Source organism: Branchiostoma belcheri, unplaced genomic scaffold, assembly GCF_001625305.1.
Source record: "Branchiostoma belcheri isolate BF01 breed outbred unplaced genomic scaffold, Haploidv18h27 scaffold33, whole genome shotgun sequence".
In the NCBI taxonomy this organism is placed as follows: domain Eukaryota; kingdom Metazoa; phylum Chordata; class Leptocardii; order Amphioxiformes; family Branchiostomatidae; genus Branchiostoma; species Branchiostoma belcheri.
In genome coordinates this window covers 2,850,644-2,870,085 of record NW_017803943.1, presented here as the reverse complement: position 1 = coordinate 2,870,085, position 19,442 = coordinate 2,850,644, and the positions used below count along the sequence as shown (strand labels likewise).

The window sequence follows — 19,442 nt, the reverse complement described above, 5'->3', positions numbered from 1 at the left end:
GTTGGAGAGAATTCAGGCACAACACGCCGCACGAAAACGTGGTCACACTAGCTTGCTGCCTGCAGCTGGTCGAATGGACCGTACCATGTGTGATAATTGCATAGGGGTGCCAACGAGATTAATCATTATTGCTTTTGATAATTAACAATCACCATTCCGCCACCAATCAAAAGTAATTATTCTCATTGCCTAATTTTAGACTTGTTTTCTGTGCCAAACCCAACAATCACGATACCTTCTACCACAGCAAGTGTTTATATCCCAAAACTTGTGGATGCCCCCCCCCATTTGTTAATGTACATTGCCAGTGTGGACCTCTCCTTGGTGCTGAACTCACCATCAGTTCCATGTATTAAGTATTGCAGTTGTGGCCGAAATACTGTACTACTAGACGCTTTGTTTGACACAACAGTACAACCATGGACAAGCGAGGGATTGGTGCATTTTAGTACATATATACAGTATATAGTACATTGAAGCCTGTATATCAACAACATCTTTATTTCATCAAGTCACATGCATTTTCTGAGGATTAAGAAAAAGTAACAACAGGGTTTACGGAAAAACCTGGGTGCCTGGCAGGCCAGGCTACCACAATATCAGGTATAATTCCTTGCTTAACAAGGTTTATAATGTAAAATGCCAATACCAATGCCATTCAGGCAACATTATAATTCCATATTGTATGTCTGTTATGTTGGTATGGAAATAAAGAATTGGAAAAAATTTGAATATGTAGGAATCTTGTTTTTTTAGCCCACCTTGTTTTTTTTCGCCCTATCACATTAGATTTGGAGTCTGCTGATGATGCCATCCATAAAATTTACTTGCTGTGGCCTTAATATACCATATAAAGAAGACAAAAAGACAATGCATGTCACAATGCTTTGTAGGCAATTATATTCAACCACATTTTATTGTTTCCACAAGTTAGCATATAGCATTTCTATCATAAATGCAATGAGGAAGCAACACAAAATGGGACGGCAAAAATCACACCGACAGTTTGTACAAGTTTCACATATTACACGTAAACTATCATAAACTTGGCAATTGCGAATTCACATGTACATGCACAGATGTATAAGTCCCCTGAACAGAGACTATGGTTTGTAAGGACATTGCCATGCTTATATATACAACCCTCAGCTCATAGGCTTTCCCTAATTTTTCAAAATACATGTACCAAATGATTTTTCCTTTAAGATTTCATTTTTCTACATTAAACATGTTTTTTATGCTACTAAAATCATTTTATGTCATAATCAATAAACTGGACCGTAAAGAAAATATCTGTCTTTCCAAATACTTTCATTTTCTGTCTTCTTTGGGGGGCCTAAAAACTCCAGGTAACCTATATTTTACATGATTTAGATTTTTTTACGTCTTCATTGATTGATACATTGTACATGCAAGTACGAACATTAATACACACTGAAATTGCACCATAGGCAAATTTGTGCATCACAAAATGACACACGTGACTAACAACAATGGGATTCACACAAAACACAATTGATCACAAAAATATATAGAATTTTTAGTATGTACAACAAGGGAAATCGTAGATTTCAAACCTCCGGGTTTTTTGTGTTCTATTGGTTTAGGTTATTTGTTTGTGTGTAGTATGGAAGTTGCGTAATATGTTTGTATGTGTTTGATGGCTACTGACGGTTGGTTCGGTATGGACTGTTGATTAACGTGTCTCACAGTCTGACAGCCTGCACCATGGTTATTTCCTTACCACCATGCCTGCACCGTCACCCGCGCCATTACCCCCGCCGTCATCCCGCGCCGTCATTGCTACGCCGTCACCCAAAATTTTTATCGGAACCAGACACCCCTCTGTTTGACCCCTTTTGAATGCTAAGACCCAAAACTGCAACCTCCCCATTCCTTAACAACATGGTAAATTCCATTTTCAGCATGGCGGGGGTGTCCGGAGCACTTAAAAACCTTTTATTTCGACGCCCATAAACACATATGCAATTAAACAAAAACGTTCTGCATCATCTGCAGCCCAATAGCAATACGTATACCGAACAACAGACCAATCCGTCCAGCCGATCGCGAGAAACAGCTGCTGACAGAAATGTTTCGAACAATAGTAAAACCTCCTCGCGGAAGGATATCTCCTTCCCCGGAGGTAATTAGTCATCCAAACAATGTTTTAGTATCACATAGTAATTGATCACAGTTCATGAAACAGCCAGAAATAGCCCTGAAATTTCACAAGTGTTTGTATATAAACCATGATTGTTATAGGCAGTTTGCTATAGTTTTGATGTTGAACCATTTGCTATTCTGTTTCCATATCAGTCAGTACATACATTTTAGCATGTACAATTAATCTTTTTTTAATATCATAGTGACTGATTCCAGTGTATGAAACATAGTCCAAAAAAGCCCCTGAAATTTCAAAATTGTTTGTAACCATGATTGTTAACTTAAAGGCAGTTTAATTTGCTATAGTTTTAATGGTCAACCATTTGCTATTCAGTTTCCATATCAATTCATAATCTCAAGGCAGTTTGTTCTTTTCTCACAACTTTGAGGTTAGCCAGAACGGTCTGAAAATGGGGGAAATTCTGTAACGGAGCGAAAACATTACACAAGACCCTGTATAATTTCATTAGGTTGGCAAGAGCCTGTATAAGAAAGTTCTTTTTTCAACAACCAGTATTTTTTTTACATCTCAGTCATCTGTTGTTTTGCCCTGAAGACAGTAGTAGACAGAAGTCACTGAAATGTCAGATGTAAAAAAAAAAAACACTGGTTGCTGAATACAGAAGCTTCTTATACCATTTCACAATAAGCTTGACAGAAACAAATTACAGCTATCCCTGTGCTGGCTTTAAAACCATTAAATGATTACATTATACATGTATATATACAGAAGAAACATGCATTGTTAATAAAACAACTCTTCACAGCAATCACATGCAATCACTTCCAGTCTTATCAAAACCTGCTACCATTTAGACAACCCATGATTTACCCTGCTTAAGGACAATTCTACTTCAAGTTAGGTCTAATAGCTACAGGTATATGTTTACCACATCATTAGCTCTCAACTACTGAAATACCAGTAATATTCTTATATAGGCTTTAGCTGGACTACAAAACTACTGTAAAGAGATATACCCTGAACACAGAAGCATAAGTGCTGTAAATGGAATAGAGCTGCGATTGAAGAAAATACAGTATCCCTGCACATTGTTTCTCTTGTGAGAATTCAGTATTAATGGGAATCTAAATAGATACAGTGCATATCTAAGCATGGAATGGTATTGTCAGAATGTTTTGAAATGCAAAAAGTTATTTCTTTGTCATAGAAGTAGACAAAGGTTTTCTTGGATAACTACGGTTCTAACTACATTGTATATAAGAGGAACTTTTAGATCATGATGTCTGTTGGGCTAGCCTACAGTGTGTGTAGGTGCCATGCTACATGTAGTTACTTCTGTGTACAGTATTGTTTTGGGTGGTTAAGCTGTGGGTTTGTGTATCTGTTTGTCCAGTTGCCAGCTTGTGGGTGGAGAAAAGGTTTACAGGCAGAAAGATAGGTTCCATGAATTCACAGTTTAAGTGCTAGAATATGGGGTTTAAACAACCCATATACTCTGATCATGACATCTTTGCACTGACCAAATCTGTCACCCGATTACAATGAACTTTTCCACAAACTACAGTGCCCTTTCAAATTTAAAAACTTGCTGCTTCTGCTTCTAAAGTACGTCTATTCCATAAAGGTATCTCATCCTTTAAGCAACAAACTCTGGGCATGCAAATGCTCAGTTTTACGTGCAGAAAACCCTGTTAACCCCTCAGTAAAGGGTGTTTCAGTTATACTGTAACGTAAACTACACTGTCTGGATCAACTGTCTTACACTTGGCAGGAACTGGATTTTCTCGATAAGGAATATCTGCATGCTTGCGGCTTGATTCTTCAGTTCTGTGGACGTCTTTAGGCTTGTTCCCACTTGTTCCTGTGTTTCGAACGTAGTTGACGTCCAAATCCTTTCTATGGTCCTTTTTTCCTGCCACCTTGGAATAGTCTGTTATCGTTTCTAGATTATCTAGAGACGACTTTGAGCCTTTTGGGCTCACCGTTTTCAAGTCCTGCTTGACGTAGTTGACTTTTAAGTCCTTGAAGTTGCTGTCTACGTCAGCGAGCTTAGAATAGTCTGCCACATCACCTTCTTGATTGTTTGAAAGTGAATTCTTCTCCTTGCTCGCGTCTGGTTGCAGGGCTGCATTTTCGTCGGATACATCGCTGTAGCCACTGCTGCTGCCGCCAACGGAGTAGTGGGCCTTTTTCTCGGCCAGGTCTAAGTCGACGTTGTTGTTGCCGTAATCAGACCCGAATGCAGAGTCGTGGGACCACTGCCGCTCAACCCGAAGCTTGCTGAAGTCGTCCAGAACCTCGGGAGTCTTCCCCGACTGTTCGCTGATGATCTGCAGGTTGTTCAGGGTCTGGGGCCCATCAGGAATGGTGTAGTATGTACCCTGAGCAGTCACAAGAAATTATGTTTAGTTTTTTTTTTTCTTCTAGATTGACATGTATGGATCTTCAATTTGGCTGTTGTGATGACTCAATGTTTCGTCATAGATGGGCCACCAACAAGGTACAAAACTGAAATATGATCATCCTTGTCTGATCTTTTTGAGACAAAAATGAAAGTAAGAAAAAACTACACACATAAGTTTAGCCAGTCAAAGAGGCTCCAAAAAAGTTTCAAATCTGCACTCACCAAATTTACTTCTAGTTTCCTGAGCTTAACTGCTACAAGTCAATGATTACAAGTCCCCCCAAAAATATTCAAGTACACAATGATTTGGAGACTGTGGTGAGGAAGAATGTACTTTTTTTTTACCTGGTTAGGGTCAGAGATGAAGTCTGCAGGGCCTGGAACATTGTTGGTCTTCTTATACCTGCAAACGACACAGAAGTATCAAAGTCAAAATGTTTTGTAACTCCAAGTCTAACAAAGAATTTTAAGTTTATTGCACTACAGTTTACTTGCTTTACAATAAAGGCTCATGCCGCAAAATACAGGATTAGAAAGCAGTGTTGTGGGAATTAAACTTAAACCTCAGTACTTAACCCCCGTCCCCTTCTGAGCAACTGTTGAGCAACAAAAATCGGACTTGTGTCACCCTTCAATTCACAATTGGAATATAATAAGATGTAAAAAGAAGCAAGATTTGCAAGGCAACCGAATATCAAAAATAATCTTTATCTATACTGTATAATTGACTCACATTTTCCTGCATTGGGGCACCAGTGCAGCTATACCCCCTAAACAGGCAATGAGTACAGCTAGTATGATCCCAACTTTAGCCTCCAATGTCAGTCTGGCTCTGTGCATGTCTGAAACAGATTAGAGAGGTTCTAGTTAGAAGTTGTCCAGTACAGAAAAAAAAATACTATTTTGCTGAGGAACTGCCCATATTCATGTTCAAGAATGGAGCTTAGGCTATGTTATAGGAACAATGATGTGCTTTGACATGTACTGACTTGCAAAAGATTTATTTTGCCTATTGACTTACAACAAGTGATAAATTCTTCTGTACATGACAGCTTTTGCACTATTCTGCATAAAAAAGGATTGTTCTCCAGTATCCAGCAAGACCATTTCTAGTGGTAACTGCATGGGAAATAAATTGATACAATTTTGTTACTAAATGAGAAATTTTTCAGTGGAAACAAACAAACAAACAGGCCTTACCACCAGAAGAGGGTGCAGTCCCTGGTCTGTCATCACATGACAGGTACACAGTTGAACTCGGTCCGTCAAACACCTGTCCGGTTTCCGGGTCCCTTGTCCGTGCGTGGACCGTGAACAAAAGCTCCAGTCCATCAGAGCAAGTGCTTGCAGGCTTGTTGCTGGTCCAGTGTGTTGTACTGGTGGTGACAGCAGTGTTGTCACTCCTGCTGACATCTTTCTGTCTGTACGAAATCACGTAGGTGATGTCTCGTCCGTTTTTCAGCGCAGGCGGAGTCCAGGAGATGCTGACATCGCCGCTTGTGGGCTCAAACTCTGCCAACAGATTCTGCACAACTCCAGGAACTGAAAAATTAAACATTGTCAAAGCAAGTCTTACATAACTACAATGTCATATGCTGTGTGCAATAGACCATAATATCCTGGCTGCCAATCAAGTAACTGCACCACTGTTCAACCAATAAGAGACTGGGACCAGGATGTTCAAATTCTTGCATTTCCTTTCCTAATTTCTCATTTGTTTCTTTCACCAAGATTTCATCAAGTTAAGCAGGGTTATGGGATCATTATATTACCTATACTTACAATTTTTCTACAAATAGAATTTTACATTTGAAGGTAAGATTTTTCAGCATCCTTAAATAAGTTTACCGTACACTGTACATAACTATGTAAGAGAGAGAGAGAGAGATAGCAAAAGCAAAATGATATGAACAAATTGAACTTTAATTCACATACCTCCTACTTTAGTTTCAACATTCTGTGCCGATGAAAAGGGTCCACATGGGGTTTCTGCCGCAGTACAACCTTGTACTCGTATGGCATAGTTAGTGCCTCCTTCCAGACCCTCTAAAATGAAGGCTGTGTGGTTTCCCTCTGTTGCGGTGGTGTTGTCTCCATACTTGATGATGTAATAACGGATGATTCCATTGGGCTGAGATGGGGGTGTCCAGGACATGGTCACATTGTTCACATTGACGTCGTAAATCCGCACATCGGAAGGTGGGCCACTTGGAGCTAGAAACATAGAGAGATTATTGTACAACAAAATACAATATCTCAAAAATCACTGTGCAACAAGCCACAATCAGTTACACTACACTTGCTGGACTTTCATGACTCTGAGAGACTTGTACACATACAGTCCAGAATAAAAATATCAGATACATTCGCTATTAAAGAATGCTATTTTTCAGCTAAATAGAGCAAATAAATTCAACTTATGATTGGTTGGCTGAGACATTCTATGATTGTCAACTAGTAAGATCCAAGATGGCTGACCCATATGACATCACAAATCAGTATGGCAGCACCCATGGACTGGAGGGTAAAACAAAACAAGTATTGCATAGTGTAACTCACCTGCCTCTCTGGTCCTTGCCCCTGTAGGCAGAGTTTTGTCGCCCTCCCCCTGTGACGTTACTGCTGACAGTCTGACTGTGTAGTATGTGAACGGTTTCAGCTCTGACAGAGAGAACTGTACAGGCTGGGAGTCATCAGGGATCCTCACTGTTACATTCTGCTCAACTGCTGAAGAACAAAAAATGTAAAAAAATGTTTATGAACTACTGGTAACTAGAGCTGTGAATCCTAAATATTCTAGGTATACATGTGGGTACATACCTAGGATTTAAGTATACATGTAGGTCTACAAAGAAATTGCTGTATCTACACCTATACTTGAAATTTTGTTCACAAGTTTGCCTTTTTATGTACTAATAAAGCACAGATTTCTTAAGCTTATTTCGTTACACCAAACCACTCGTTTTGTTGACTAAAAAACCTTCTTATAGTTATATATGAAGGAGTCTCTTTCAAACCAGATGAAATTGTTTACCGATTGTGTAACAGTCTATAAAGCTAATGGTGTACTAATACAGATACAGACAACTGATACAAACCTGTAGCCATCTGCTGTCCACTGATAGTCGGTGTGACGTAGTAATACACCCTGTATGTGGTGATGACCCCCCTCCTGTCCTGGAGAGGTGGTGGCTTCCAGCTCACCAGCAGTGATGTGGAGGTTTCAGCCTGGACTGTCACATTCTGGGGCGGGGAGGACGGCACTGGCAACATAAAAAAAAACATTCAATTTAATGCTCCCAATCATTATGTAGTACACGAATCAGTATGTCTTTACACAAAACAGTGGACTAGCCCATGTATAACTGTGAGGCCCAGGGGCTATAGAAGAGATGGGCACCGCCCTATAAACCTTACGGTGTCAGAAGGATTTCAAATAGCTGATATGATCAACAATATTGCACAACAATTGTACAATACATATGATTCAAATGTAAATAATATCAACTGTGCCAAACATAAACTATGGTTAAGTCGATCTGAAACATCTTCCAGGTATCTCGGAGTCTCATTTGTTCCATTTCACACGTACATGTTTAACTATATGACAGTTAAAGATGCCTCCTTACCTCCTTGTTGAACATAGCCAATGGCTGCCGTCGACGCCCCACTCTGTCCTGCAGAATTCTCTGCCTTCACCACGAACCTGTAGCGGGTCAGAGGTCGCCAGCTGTCTGTCACGTTGACTGACAGCTCACTCCCATTAACACTCATGCTCTTCTCCTGCCCTAAACAGGATGCATCTGTTTCCAGCTCGCACCAGAGGACGATGTAGATTTCGATGCCTCCGACCTCTGCTGGTGGTTGCCATGACAACTGGAGGTTGTTGTCACTTGTTGCCAAGGCAACAGGGTCTCTTGGAGGGTCCGGCCCTATAAAGGAAGGTACAGAATTTTTCTTTAGTGTGCTTTTTTTGTAAAATTAAAAAAAAAAATCATTTTTGTAAAAAAAAAAGAGTCCTAGAACAATGAAACCAAATTGTCAAATTAGAAGAAATTGATACAAACGAAGACTTCCATGTTTTCATATCTACCAGTATGTAAATGTAAAGAACACAGATAGCAGTTGATGAACATAGCCTGGGTACCATCTGGATTTTGCTCCGCTGCGCTACAATTTTTTTCTAGCAAAATTCAGATGGTGCCCAGGCTACAATGAACAGACAGTACTGCTACAGTGATTTGAAAGTCATTGATTGGCACAACTTTTTATTTCTGACTGAAACAGGGAGCAAGCTCACTTGTTGCTCTGTCTGGAATGATGCGGGAGGTTGGTGGTGAGTGCCCCTCCTCATTATAAGCTGTGATGTTGACTCTGTATCCCGACAGTTTCAGGTGACCCAGGGTGCGGGTGTATGTCTGGGATCCGGTGTCGTTCACTGCCAACTCCATAACCTCAGCAGTTCTCACGTCCTGGACTCTGATGTGATATCCCAGAAGTACTCTACTGTTGTAATCTACTGTTGACAAAGCCTGGCGGGAAGAAAATCCTTGTATAATTGAAAGTTCATCTGTGTTTGTGCAAGTCTGTATCTGAGACTGTATAGCTGGTATAACCGTATAACCGCCTTCAGCGTAACACACCAGCTCATTACAAGTCATTATAAAATAAAGACTAAACTTGAACTGCCAGTTCAGTTTAGTGTTGGCGGTTAAAATTTAGTCTTTATTTTATAAATCCTTGTTAACTTGAGGCACCCTTTTTCACTTGACGAAAAGATTTAGAGAGATTAAAACATTTTAGCACTCGAGCAAAAAGCTACATGTGTTTTTCAGTGGTGCAACTAGGAACAGCTAGAGACAGACCCAAAACCACCTGAAGAAGAACTGTGACGGGTGACCTGAGCAGAGAAGGTGGCCAAAGACAGCACGTCGGCAGAACGTACTGCACCTGCGCAAAACCTGTAACGTATTGGGAATAGCACTTCGGCAGAACGTCTCATATAACTTGCTCATATAAGGTTAGCATTCCGACAGTAGTTTTCAAATGTTACGTCGGAAAAGATATCGTCTGCAACAGGCAAAATTCTGATGCAACGTTGACCAAACATCCAACGAAAACCAACGAAAATCCAGGGTTCTGCACAGGCGCAGTATGTCTGCCAACGTGCTGCCAAAGACCCAGATAGGAGAAAAAAGGCTCGGCCTTATGTTTCGCAAGGGATGAAGAGGATAAGTAAGTAAGCTAGGAGAAAGGTGATGAGGTCTGAGATGTTACCTCCCACTCCAGGGTGACGTTTCGGAGTCCTTTTCTGTAGTCTAACCAAACATCTTCAGGTGTCTGTACAACAGGACCACGAGACGGGGCTGAGGAAAAAGGGAGAAAAGGGAAATTTTTACAATTGACAATTATTTGTTTATCTTTTTCTTTATTGTCAAGCTTGAGGGTATACCAGCTTGTTGACTTTACACTGCTTTACAGTAGTGAAAACATCAATGACATCACAATCCAAGCAAACTAGTTAGGGAATAAATACACAATCCCTCTATACGCAAGAAAAAAAAACAGTACAAAAATATATACGGGGGCTCACATCGTCTACCAGATACCTTTGACCCAGTGTTGACGTTAAACATCAAAGAAGCCATGTGACAAGTCTCACTGGGTCAGTCTACTGAGGAAGACCAGAGTGACTGGTGGAAAGCTCTAGGTAAGAGAATTTCTTTGTGTTGGATCTGAAGTTTTAACTTTAAACACAAAAACACATGATAACAGAACAAACAGAGTGTCTTTACCTGAGGCATGTGTTCGTGCTTCCACTGTGTTTGTGAAGTCGCCCCAAAGACCTACAAGTAAGGGCTTACACCTGACCCGGACCCTGTACCGTGTGTACGGACTCAGGCGCTTCAACTTCTTTGAGGAACTTTCTGGGATAAAGTCAACTGTAGCATTTGACGTCTGTAAGGAAGGCATCCGAAAATAGTTTCATCAGGCTGGTAGGACACAGGGATTTTCTTTGACACAACCAATGTTGTCTCTTATAGTGATGCATACCTAAACCCAATTTCAGGTTCAGGTCCGGATTCAAGTCCAGAGGTTTAGGTTCAGTTCCGGACAGGTCAGGACCTAAACCCATGGCATATACAAAATTGCATGTTGGCAACATTGCAATGTTGTCTGGGTGAAACTTTGGCCACACAACATGGAGGCCGGTACTTGACGATGCCCGATAGCAATGTTTTCTTCATTTTGCAGCAAAGACTTTGCAATCTACGGAAAGTTTTAGGTGGTTTGGAAAGAAAAGGGGTATGTGAAATGGTCTTTTATGGTAATAAGTCTGGACTCGGTTCTTGACTTTTAGGTTTTTTTGGACTTGAACCTAAACATTCTTACAAGTCCGGATCCAAGTCCAGTGATGAACCGGTATGCATCACTAATCTCTTACCTTGCTTACGTTTTGGTGTCTATCAGACACCTTCGTCAGAGCTTCTGACTGGAGTTCTGCTTCTTGCCGCTATATGTAGCCGATGTAGGTGGCACTTTTACAGCAGAACTCCAGTCAGAAGCTCTTAGAAAGGTGTCTGATACCACCAAAACGTAAGCAAGGTAAGAGACAAATTTGGTGGTTTAAAAGAAAATCCCTGTGTCCTGTGAGGAAGGCAATTTTACAGTAAGAAGCAATTTTCAAATACCTTTACATCCTCTTATTAATATTCTGTCATAGATCTTTATTTATATCATAAATAGTCATTACCGTTTTTCTACTTCCTGGCCATTGTATGACTGTGGCAGAAATCATAATTTATAACTACACAAAAGTACAATGTAAATCTTCACTAACCCCGGTTATGTTCTGCGGTGAGGTATATTTGACCTGACATTTGTAGGTGTTGATTCCCAAATCTGTACACTCATGCATCCTCCACCGCACTGTTAGCTGTTTACTGCTGTCAGCCTGAACAGTCAGATCTTCCGGGGGAAGGGGTTTAGCTGTGAACGGAAAGATAACATAATCAGAATACGTGTAAGTCAAAGTAGAAAGACAATATTTACGAAGCAAATGCATATTTGTTTTCCTACACATATGGTCTGCTCTGTTAATTCTTACACAAACATATTCACATATTATATGGTAAAAGGAGTCTAAATCCCTCCTGCTCTAAAACTGCAACATTATGTAACCCAACACCAGTTACCATGGTGACAGACGGTCTGGTTCAGGTCATTGACAAGGTCAGTGCTTGAACCAGAAGGAGAACAAACAGAGGAAAACAAGATGTTTTCCTTTTGTGACAGTGTGATGTGCCCAGTGTGTACATTAACCTTCCATGCCCTCCATATTTCTTGTCTTCAGGCCCTTTGCCTTGAGTGTGAGTAAGAGCCAGGTGTTAGGATCTCTCTTGTCCATGTATAATAATATTAATAGCTCCTCCACAAGCCCAGTGCAAAGGAAGTGCAAAATGGGAGCTGAAAATGGGGCAAAGTAGGATGAAATGGAGTGAAATGGAGACTTATTGTTTTATTTTTTGCTTCATATTTCTTTTCATTTTACTCCATTTCGTTCCATATCAAACCCTGCAGTACTGTCCCGTGCCAACAGGGGGAGTATGTGCACCATCTCCATGAATTACTGATACCAACATGTACATGTAAGTTATTGGTAAATAGCACCCAGACCCTCACAGCTAGGGGGGAGGGAGACAATCCACCTTGGGAAAGGAACACCCTGACTCCAAACCACTGTTACCTATTTCACGCAGCTCCAGCCATGGTCTGGAGCGTAAACAATTAGGTCGGCGGACCCCACGAAACTTGGACTCTCCCACTGAGCGGGATCCTTCAACACTATTGCTAGGCTGGGGAGGCTCTTGCCTTTCCTTTAGACCACACCAATGCGGTGGCGAGGGGGGTGTTGCTGCATGGGCAAATTATTATACATACATAATGGGGAGGTTCTTATGTACGTAGAGATTGTCGCTTGTACAGGTTTGACTGTATATCAATGGCAAGGTGGTCCTTATGTATAGGTGGCCACTAGTACTAAACGTTTGACTGTATCAATGGCAAGGTTACCCTTCTGTAGAAGTGGTCACAAGTACAGGTTTGACTGTACAACAATGTCTGGGTGGTCCTTATGTAGAGGTGGTCACTAGTAGAAGTTTGCCTATATCAATGGTCAGGTGGTCCTTATGTACAGGTGGTCACTTGTACAAGTTTCTCTGTACATCAATAGCTAGGTGGTCCTTATGTACTGTAAAGATAATACAGGTTTGACTACTGTATACCCATGCTTCCAATGCCACTATTGTGGTTCAAAGGGATAGCAAGTCACATGCATTTACCAATGTCACTCTTGTAAAAGCTGATTGTTTGGGGCCCTGAGTTGGACGGTTCCACCTTCACTTGAAACCGGTCGAACGTGGATTCACAGTCAAGAAAGGGGATTTCACACGAGCCGTCTGATGAACTGCTGCACACTTGCCATGAGGTATGACTGAAAACAACACAGAACAAACTTTTTACCATCTGCAATGTTTTACATGTACAAAACAATAGGTTACACAGAAAACAAATCATGAAAATAATAGTGTCTGAATAAATAAATTAAATAAATGACTTTACAGTATGACAATAAAAAATAATCTCTCTCCAAAAAAGGATGACATTTTGACTACAATATGTCTGTTACTAAGTGTGTTCAAGAAAAAGAGTACTTAGGAAATTTTAATAGAGATACATTTGAAATGTACAGTTACACACAGATTCCATTGACAAAAAGATTTTTAAAATCCACCACAGTCAAATGTTAGCCTGGGTATCAGACTGTTACCAGGGCCAATATATATAATACATATACAGGCTAGTTCCTTGGCTTCAGGGCCAAGGAAATTTTACCATTGGCACTCCTAGCCTCAGGATCTAACTGAAGGACTGGCCTGTACACTGGCCCTGACAACAGTCTGGCATCCAGGCTAGTTAAATGTAGGATGCTTCCTTTACCTTGTACACGAAGTTCCAAATTGCAGTTTGAAGAATGGTGAATATGAAACATTTGGCTGAGTGTTCCAGGTACAGGTGATGTTAGAATCCAGGTGGGTTGCACTGCACACAGTACACGTCAGTCCCAGGGCCGCTGGAAATGGTAAAAATGATGATAAAAAACAATCATTATGGAACAAATTAATGGTGAAAGGTCTAAAATCTTATGTACGTGTAAATTCTGAAACATTCAGAGTGGTTCACAGTTTGGTGGCAACCTATCTACTGCGAATTAGATTTTGTCCACAAAATTTTAACAAGAAATCAGAGATTCCTGAATCCTCAACTTCCTGAATTTCCCTATGTTGACCACAAGGTGCCATGCTGACTCCCCCCCCCCCACCAGATTCTGAGACTCCCTGTCATTCTGCCTGTCAATCTTCCTACCCATGTGCTATCAACCAACCCTATCCTGACAAACAGATACACAAACCCACGGCCCACCCAACCAAAATAAATACAAGTACTTGTGTAACCAGGAAAAGTGAAATTAATTTGAGAATTTTCTGTAGTGTTGTGAAATTGCAAGGTGCACAAATACATGAAACACTTACAGGCATTTGTTGTTTGTATTCCAGTTAGAATACATAGGATGATGGGAATGTATACGTAGGTATGTTCTTGCATGGCCTTAACCTTTGACCTCTCCCTCCTAGTCATCGTGATTGGTGAAAGGACTGGTGAGGAAACTGCCAAGCTCGCCCAGCGCAGGGTTTCAGTTGCATTTCCTGAAACAAGACCACAACAAATAAAAACTTCCACTTTCCACAATGTTCAACAACAAAAAGACAAGGTGACATTGCCATGTTTGCGCCCCCATGTTTTGTTCCCTAAAAGTAATTACTTCAAATCCAAAATGGCGACACTCCTTCCCATCATACAATGCTCCCTTAGCATGCTGGGAAAAAAACATGGCGGCACCCATAGACGAAGGTGAAATCATAACAGGTTTCACTATCAGTCACAAAAACAACTAACATTAGATACCACGTAACATCAACAGATATCAGCTGCCACCTAGTGGTCTGCGGCAAAAATGCAGGCATACTTAGGGAGAGTTACACATGGATAGCTGCCAAGTTAAGCTTGCCCAGTTGCACTGTATTTCCTGCAATAAGATACCATCTTGTCTAGATCTTGTCAGTAAAATCAGCAAGACCGCTGGAGTGGGACATCCCCTCCTTTTCTCTGAACTACCGGATAACAGCGCCAGCTCCCAATGTTTGGGAAATATTAGCGCAGGGTTGGACACGTTTTCAAAAATCTTGGGCAAGTGGGCAATAGGTCCAACCCTGCAGCGATGCCTGAAAAAAGACATATGAAAAGCTCTCTTGTTCCATCTTTTGTGAGTTTCCCCTACATATTATAAAATGTTTAGAGAGGAGTGTCTGTATTTGATTTCTTCATTTCTCCAATTCTAACCTTTTTGAAGCCTTAGCAATGTTTGAGAAAAACATATAGAAAAGTTCCAATTTTTATTTGTGAGTTTCCCTTGATAAAATGTTCACAAGGAGGTGCCTATTTAATTTTGTCATGACTCATTCTTCACGTTAATGGTAATTGAAGCCCTTCTTGCCATATTAAGATGTTGCTTACTCATCCTTCCCTTTTAGCTTTCCTGAAGAGAAAAATTCAGGCGTGACCATGCCACCCCTTCATTTCGATGGAACAGTCCTATGGGAACCACAGACAAAGGACAAATTTGTGAACAGGGAAAAGAGGAAATATATGCAGACATTACTTTCTAATCTAAAGTCTGAAAACATGGATAGAATGTAAAAATTGCTTTATCTTTACATTGTATCCCTTTTTCCTTCATTACTGAAACTGAAACTCAAAAAAAATTCCCCACAATTCTTTACAATTTGCTAACAAAAGCTGGTCTATGTATTATGTACACTACCTACATGTTGACATTTTGTACTTTAAGGTCATACAAGGTTATCGGGAATGCCATATCTCACTGCCGACAGGTCATTTGTGGCATTTCTAACCACAAGGAAAAAGGTTCTGCCTCACCAGATCCCTTTAAACCCCCAATCCCACACAGTCAGTTGGGTTTAAAAAAGGGAAGCAGCAGCCCGCAACAGGAAGTCGGAATAATTGTCCTGAAAGTTGGGCCAAACCAACTCAGTGCTACTACTAAGAAATACATGCTGTGTGGGTCTTCTGTTTCTTGGATAGGCCATAAGAATAGAAACACCAGTACCTGAGGAGGCATCACAGATCCCAATGAAACCATGTTTATCACTGCTTTTATCAAGTTGGAAACCTAGGGGAATACACAGGGCAACATGTTCCATACAAATTCTCCATTCTCTTTGTTCCTTTTCTTCTTTCAGTGCACAAAATCCCATGTTGTTGGGCAGTGTCCCTGAACTTTGGAACAAAGGAGTTTTTGTCAGAAGCACTTTGGGTGGAAGCTTGGATACAACGTGTTATTTTTCAATCAATACAACTGCTAAATGGATGTGATAGAATCTATGAGTTTGAAGCATACAATTTTCCAAAGTCTAGTAATTTCTACACTATTTCATTGTATGAGTATAGAGAAATTTTTACTTTTGCATGAGAAGGGATCATTTACCTGTTGTTTTTTTACCAAATGAAACTACTTGTACCTTCTATCAAGCACGAAAATTTTCAAATATATGCAGTAGCTTTATTCAGTTTTTGTGCACCTTCCCAACACAAAATCATGAAACTTTGAATATGAGCTTGTTTTCCAATTTTTATAATACTAGTACCTTGTTTCAACCATGAACCTTCTTTCCCTTCCTACCAGAAAATTAAGTGCCCACAAAAATAAATGACTTTATAGTATCATATTACAAATTACACCTGTTATCAATCTAGATAAAAAAACCTGTCCTACATAATTAATTGAGTCAAGCTGACATAAATTTGATAAAAATGGCTACTGTGGTTTTCTATTATTAGAAAACCATGGGCAGTCTGGTCAGCGACGTTCTAATGTTACTTGGAAAAAATGTTCAGTTTTCTATGTAGAGATGGATTTTTAACAGGCATTTTCTTCTTCTTTTTGAATCACCAGTCAAGGGAGGCTTATAGTAGAGCCTGCATAGTATGCTTTTCATGTACAGAACTGGTACATTGATGTTCAGGTACTTTGGACCTGGACTTACAATGATGTAAGTGATTTTCATGGTATGCACCTGTATGCAGAAAAATGGGGGCCGGCATGCCCCTTTTTCGTAAGGCGTAATCAGGCCTTTTCAGTCTTCGTAATCCATAGGCAGCCACCCAAAATCGTTGGAATTCATAATCAGCACATAAGCTGCAGCGCGTAACTGTTCATATTCAGCTCTAAATCGGCGGTGAATTTTGCGTAATTCGTAATCACTACCCCCTATGCAGGCCCTCAAAAATGGACAACAAGAAAACATTCTGCTTTTGAATTTCCTTTCCAACATATACTTGGAGCTCACACATCACCAAGCTAAGCCAAAGCAGGTTTTGGTTCCAAGGTAACCTTACAGGTGTGATCTGACTAAACAGTGTGATTGGATCAGGATATAGGGGATTGTGTTGTGTTGATTACAGGCAACACAAGCACAGGGACACTTAGCAGGACTGAAGGAGCCGATTGTACGATTATAGGACCACCAGACCTCCCAGAACAACTCTTGAGTAAGTTAGTTTCCAAGTGGACTTAAACTTCAATTTGGAAATTTCTTAGAGTACTAACAGCCTGGGTGCCAGATCCACAGCACATTAGGCCCACTTGTGAACACTGGATAACTTTTGGTCTACTGTGTGCTGTGTGTACTAACAGCTTTTTCTCAAGCTATACGAAGGAAACGGAAAAGTTGAACATGACTCGCATCCAAGTTACAATGTATACATCCAAACTACAGGACTGCAGTAGTGAGAAAGGCTGGCTAGAAAAATTGACTGCCATGAGAAAGGCCTGTGCCAAACAGCCGAAACACTCCAAAACTGCCCGACCCATTGAGAAATTTGGTAGCCTGGATGCCATACCCATAGCACACTGGGCCCAAATTAATATCCCAGTGTGCAGGATATTACTTTGGGCCCAGTGTGCTATATATGGGTCTGGCATCTTGGCTAGGAGAAATTATGGTCACCAGGTTTCATTATATAAGAAAAAAATATCAAAAACATTTTAAAGAATTCATTCTTGAATAGCAGATCAGACAGTGGTCAACTTTACTTAAGGAGATACAGTCAGTCACTGTACAGTATTTGCAAATGCGGCTATTGTTCTACAAGTGCAGGTGGAAAGTAAACCCTACACCCACACACAAACAAACAAAACACTCAAAACACACCCGCTGGCCTCCTTAGTACCTTACTCAAACAGGTAGGCATTTCGTCCATACCGGGTACAAACAGACATCCATGTAATTAAATAGGCTTTGAGGAAAAACGGAACCACCTAACAACCAACTGGCCATAAAGATTTCACAAAAAAGTTTTATTTATTTATGAATGTCGAAGGTGGAGAATATTATTTACAGAAGTCCTTCAGTGGGACTAGTGCCCCTTGCCCCCTGATATCAACACCACATGTACTAGCCTGACCAGGGTTCCAAGAAGCCCCATCTTCGGTCATTTAATCCTTTATCTACTCCCATCTTTAAAATAACCTGAATTTAAATACAAAAGCTCCTAAATAATGCGTTTTGTTCATGAAAAATATCATCATTGAAAGGCAATAGTGTTTTTCTGCTAATTTGCTGACGCATTTTTGTGTGTAGATTTGAAATTTGATAAGCTGCGGCCAAAGCTTTATAGCCACAGCCACTGGGGACGGAGTTTGAGGAAGTAAAACCAAAACAGCTGTGGGGGCCGTCCCTTGTTGTCAGTTCCATATTTACCTTAAATTTGCCATACGCAGACATCTACAAAAGAATTCTGTACGTTCAAAGGTGTTTTCATACGTGTCAGAGCCTCCCCCCTTAAATGGTGCAATTAAGCGTGCAAACAAAACGACAAACTCAGGTATGGGTATCGTCCCATCTTAAGACGATTCCTCGGGGCAAAAAGGGGCCTGAGACGTAACGGTCCAACAAAAACAGACCCTTGTGATACTAGACAGCAGAATCGACAGCAATAATGACAGTTTGGACCGTGTTAAGACGGTTATTTTGTAGTACAAAATCCTGGCAAATAAATCGCCCATGGTCACGGTTAGTGAATAACAACGTAGAACCATAGTATCGCTTCTCCGTACTACAAGGTGATTACCATATTTAGGACGCCTCTCAAAGCTGCTAAAACTTTTCAACACCCCACCCGCCGCGAGGTCTGGTTTCTAAGTCCTTCTCAAGTTCGTGGATCGCGCCTTGAGGTTGTGTTGGAGTGGTCAAAAGGAGGGAAAACTCACCGCAACTTCGGAAGATTTTCACTCGTCAAAAGAACACCCCAGTCCGTCCGCCATGCCGGAAACGATAGTCACGTGACGTGGCAGAATGAGTCACGCCCTTCTGGCTCTGACGTCACTGCTGACGGGCAAAACAAGGTGTGGGGGCGGGGCGTATTAAATATGATAATAACAACGATTTAATACTACTTTATTATGTAAGTTTAATTGAGCAAACTACCCTTTTTGCCAGTTTTTATGCTGACGTATTATGACAGTTGTATAAAGTATATTATTAACTGTTATATTTAATGAATGTAACAGTTAATATATTTGAATGAATGTAATGTACTTGAATGTTACATTACTTTCTTGTATTAAATATGATAAGGCCACACCAATTTAATTTGTTGGTTCTCGGATTTTTTCAGAAAAGATATGAAGCAACAGGGCCAAAAAAAATAAAAACAGGTCTAGGCGTCCTATTATAGACCCAAATACCATGAAGTCAACACAAATGGCTG

General features: G+C 40.5%; 1 protein-coding gene across 2 annotated transcripts; it reads right to left on the bottom strand.

The window, feature by feature from the left end:
* Positions 1–2,682: 2,682 nt before the first annotated feature.
* LOC109475268 (phosphatidylinositol phosphatase PTPRQ-like) lies at positions 2,683–19,015 on the bottom strand. Of its 2 annotated transcripts, none has more exons than XM_019775868.1 (16): positions 18,943–19,015; positions 14,126–14,299; positions 13,533–13,665; positions 12,875–13,026; positions 11,374–11,522; positions 10,328–10,490; positions 9,810–9,898; positions 8,833–9,064; positions 8,162–8,464; positions 7,631–7,795; positions 7,092–7,259; positions 6,468–6,746; positions 5,733–6,074; positions 5,266–5,374; positions 4,878–4,935; positions 2,683–4,509 (listed from the first exon to the last, which is right to left on the bottom strand). In XM_019775868.1, the coding sequence occupies exons 2-16, from the start codon at positions 14,229–14,231 to the stop codon at positions 3,847–3,849; spliced, it is 3,111 nt and encodes a 1,036-aa protein (XP_019631427.1). In that variant the 5' UTR covers positions 14,232–14,299; positions 18,943–19,015; the 3' UTR covers positions 2,683–3,846. The 2 variants fall into 2 exon arrangements, with proteins under 2 accessions (XP_019631427.1, XP_019631428.1); XM_019775869.1 differs by having other exon boundaries at positions 7,092–7,256.
* Positions 19,016–19,442: the final 427 nt, after the last annotated feature.

Bases quoted from the DNA above. Each gene is read 5' to 3' on its own strand.
- LOC109475268 (XM_019775868.1), bottom strand. From the start codon at position 14,231: ATGACTAGGAGGGAGAGGTCAAAGGTTAAGGCCATGCAAGAACATACC. The intron at 9,065-9,809 runs GTAACATCTCAG...TCTTCCCGCCAG, and splicing joins ACGTCACCCTGGAGTGGGAG to GCTTTGTCAACAGTAGATTA. The intron at 6,075-6,467 runs GTATGTGAATTA...TTAATTTTTCAG, and splicing joins TGTTGAAACTAAAGTAGGAG to TTCCTGGAGTTGTGCAGAAT.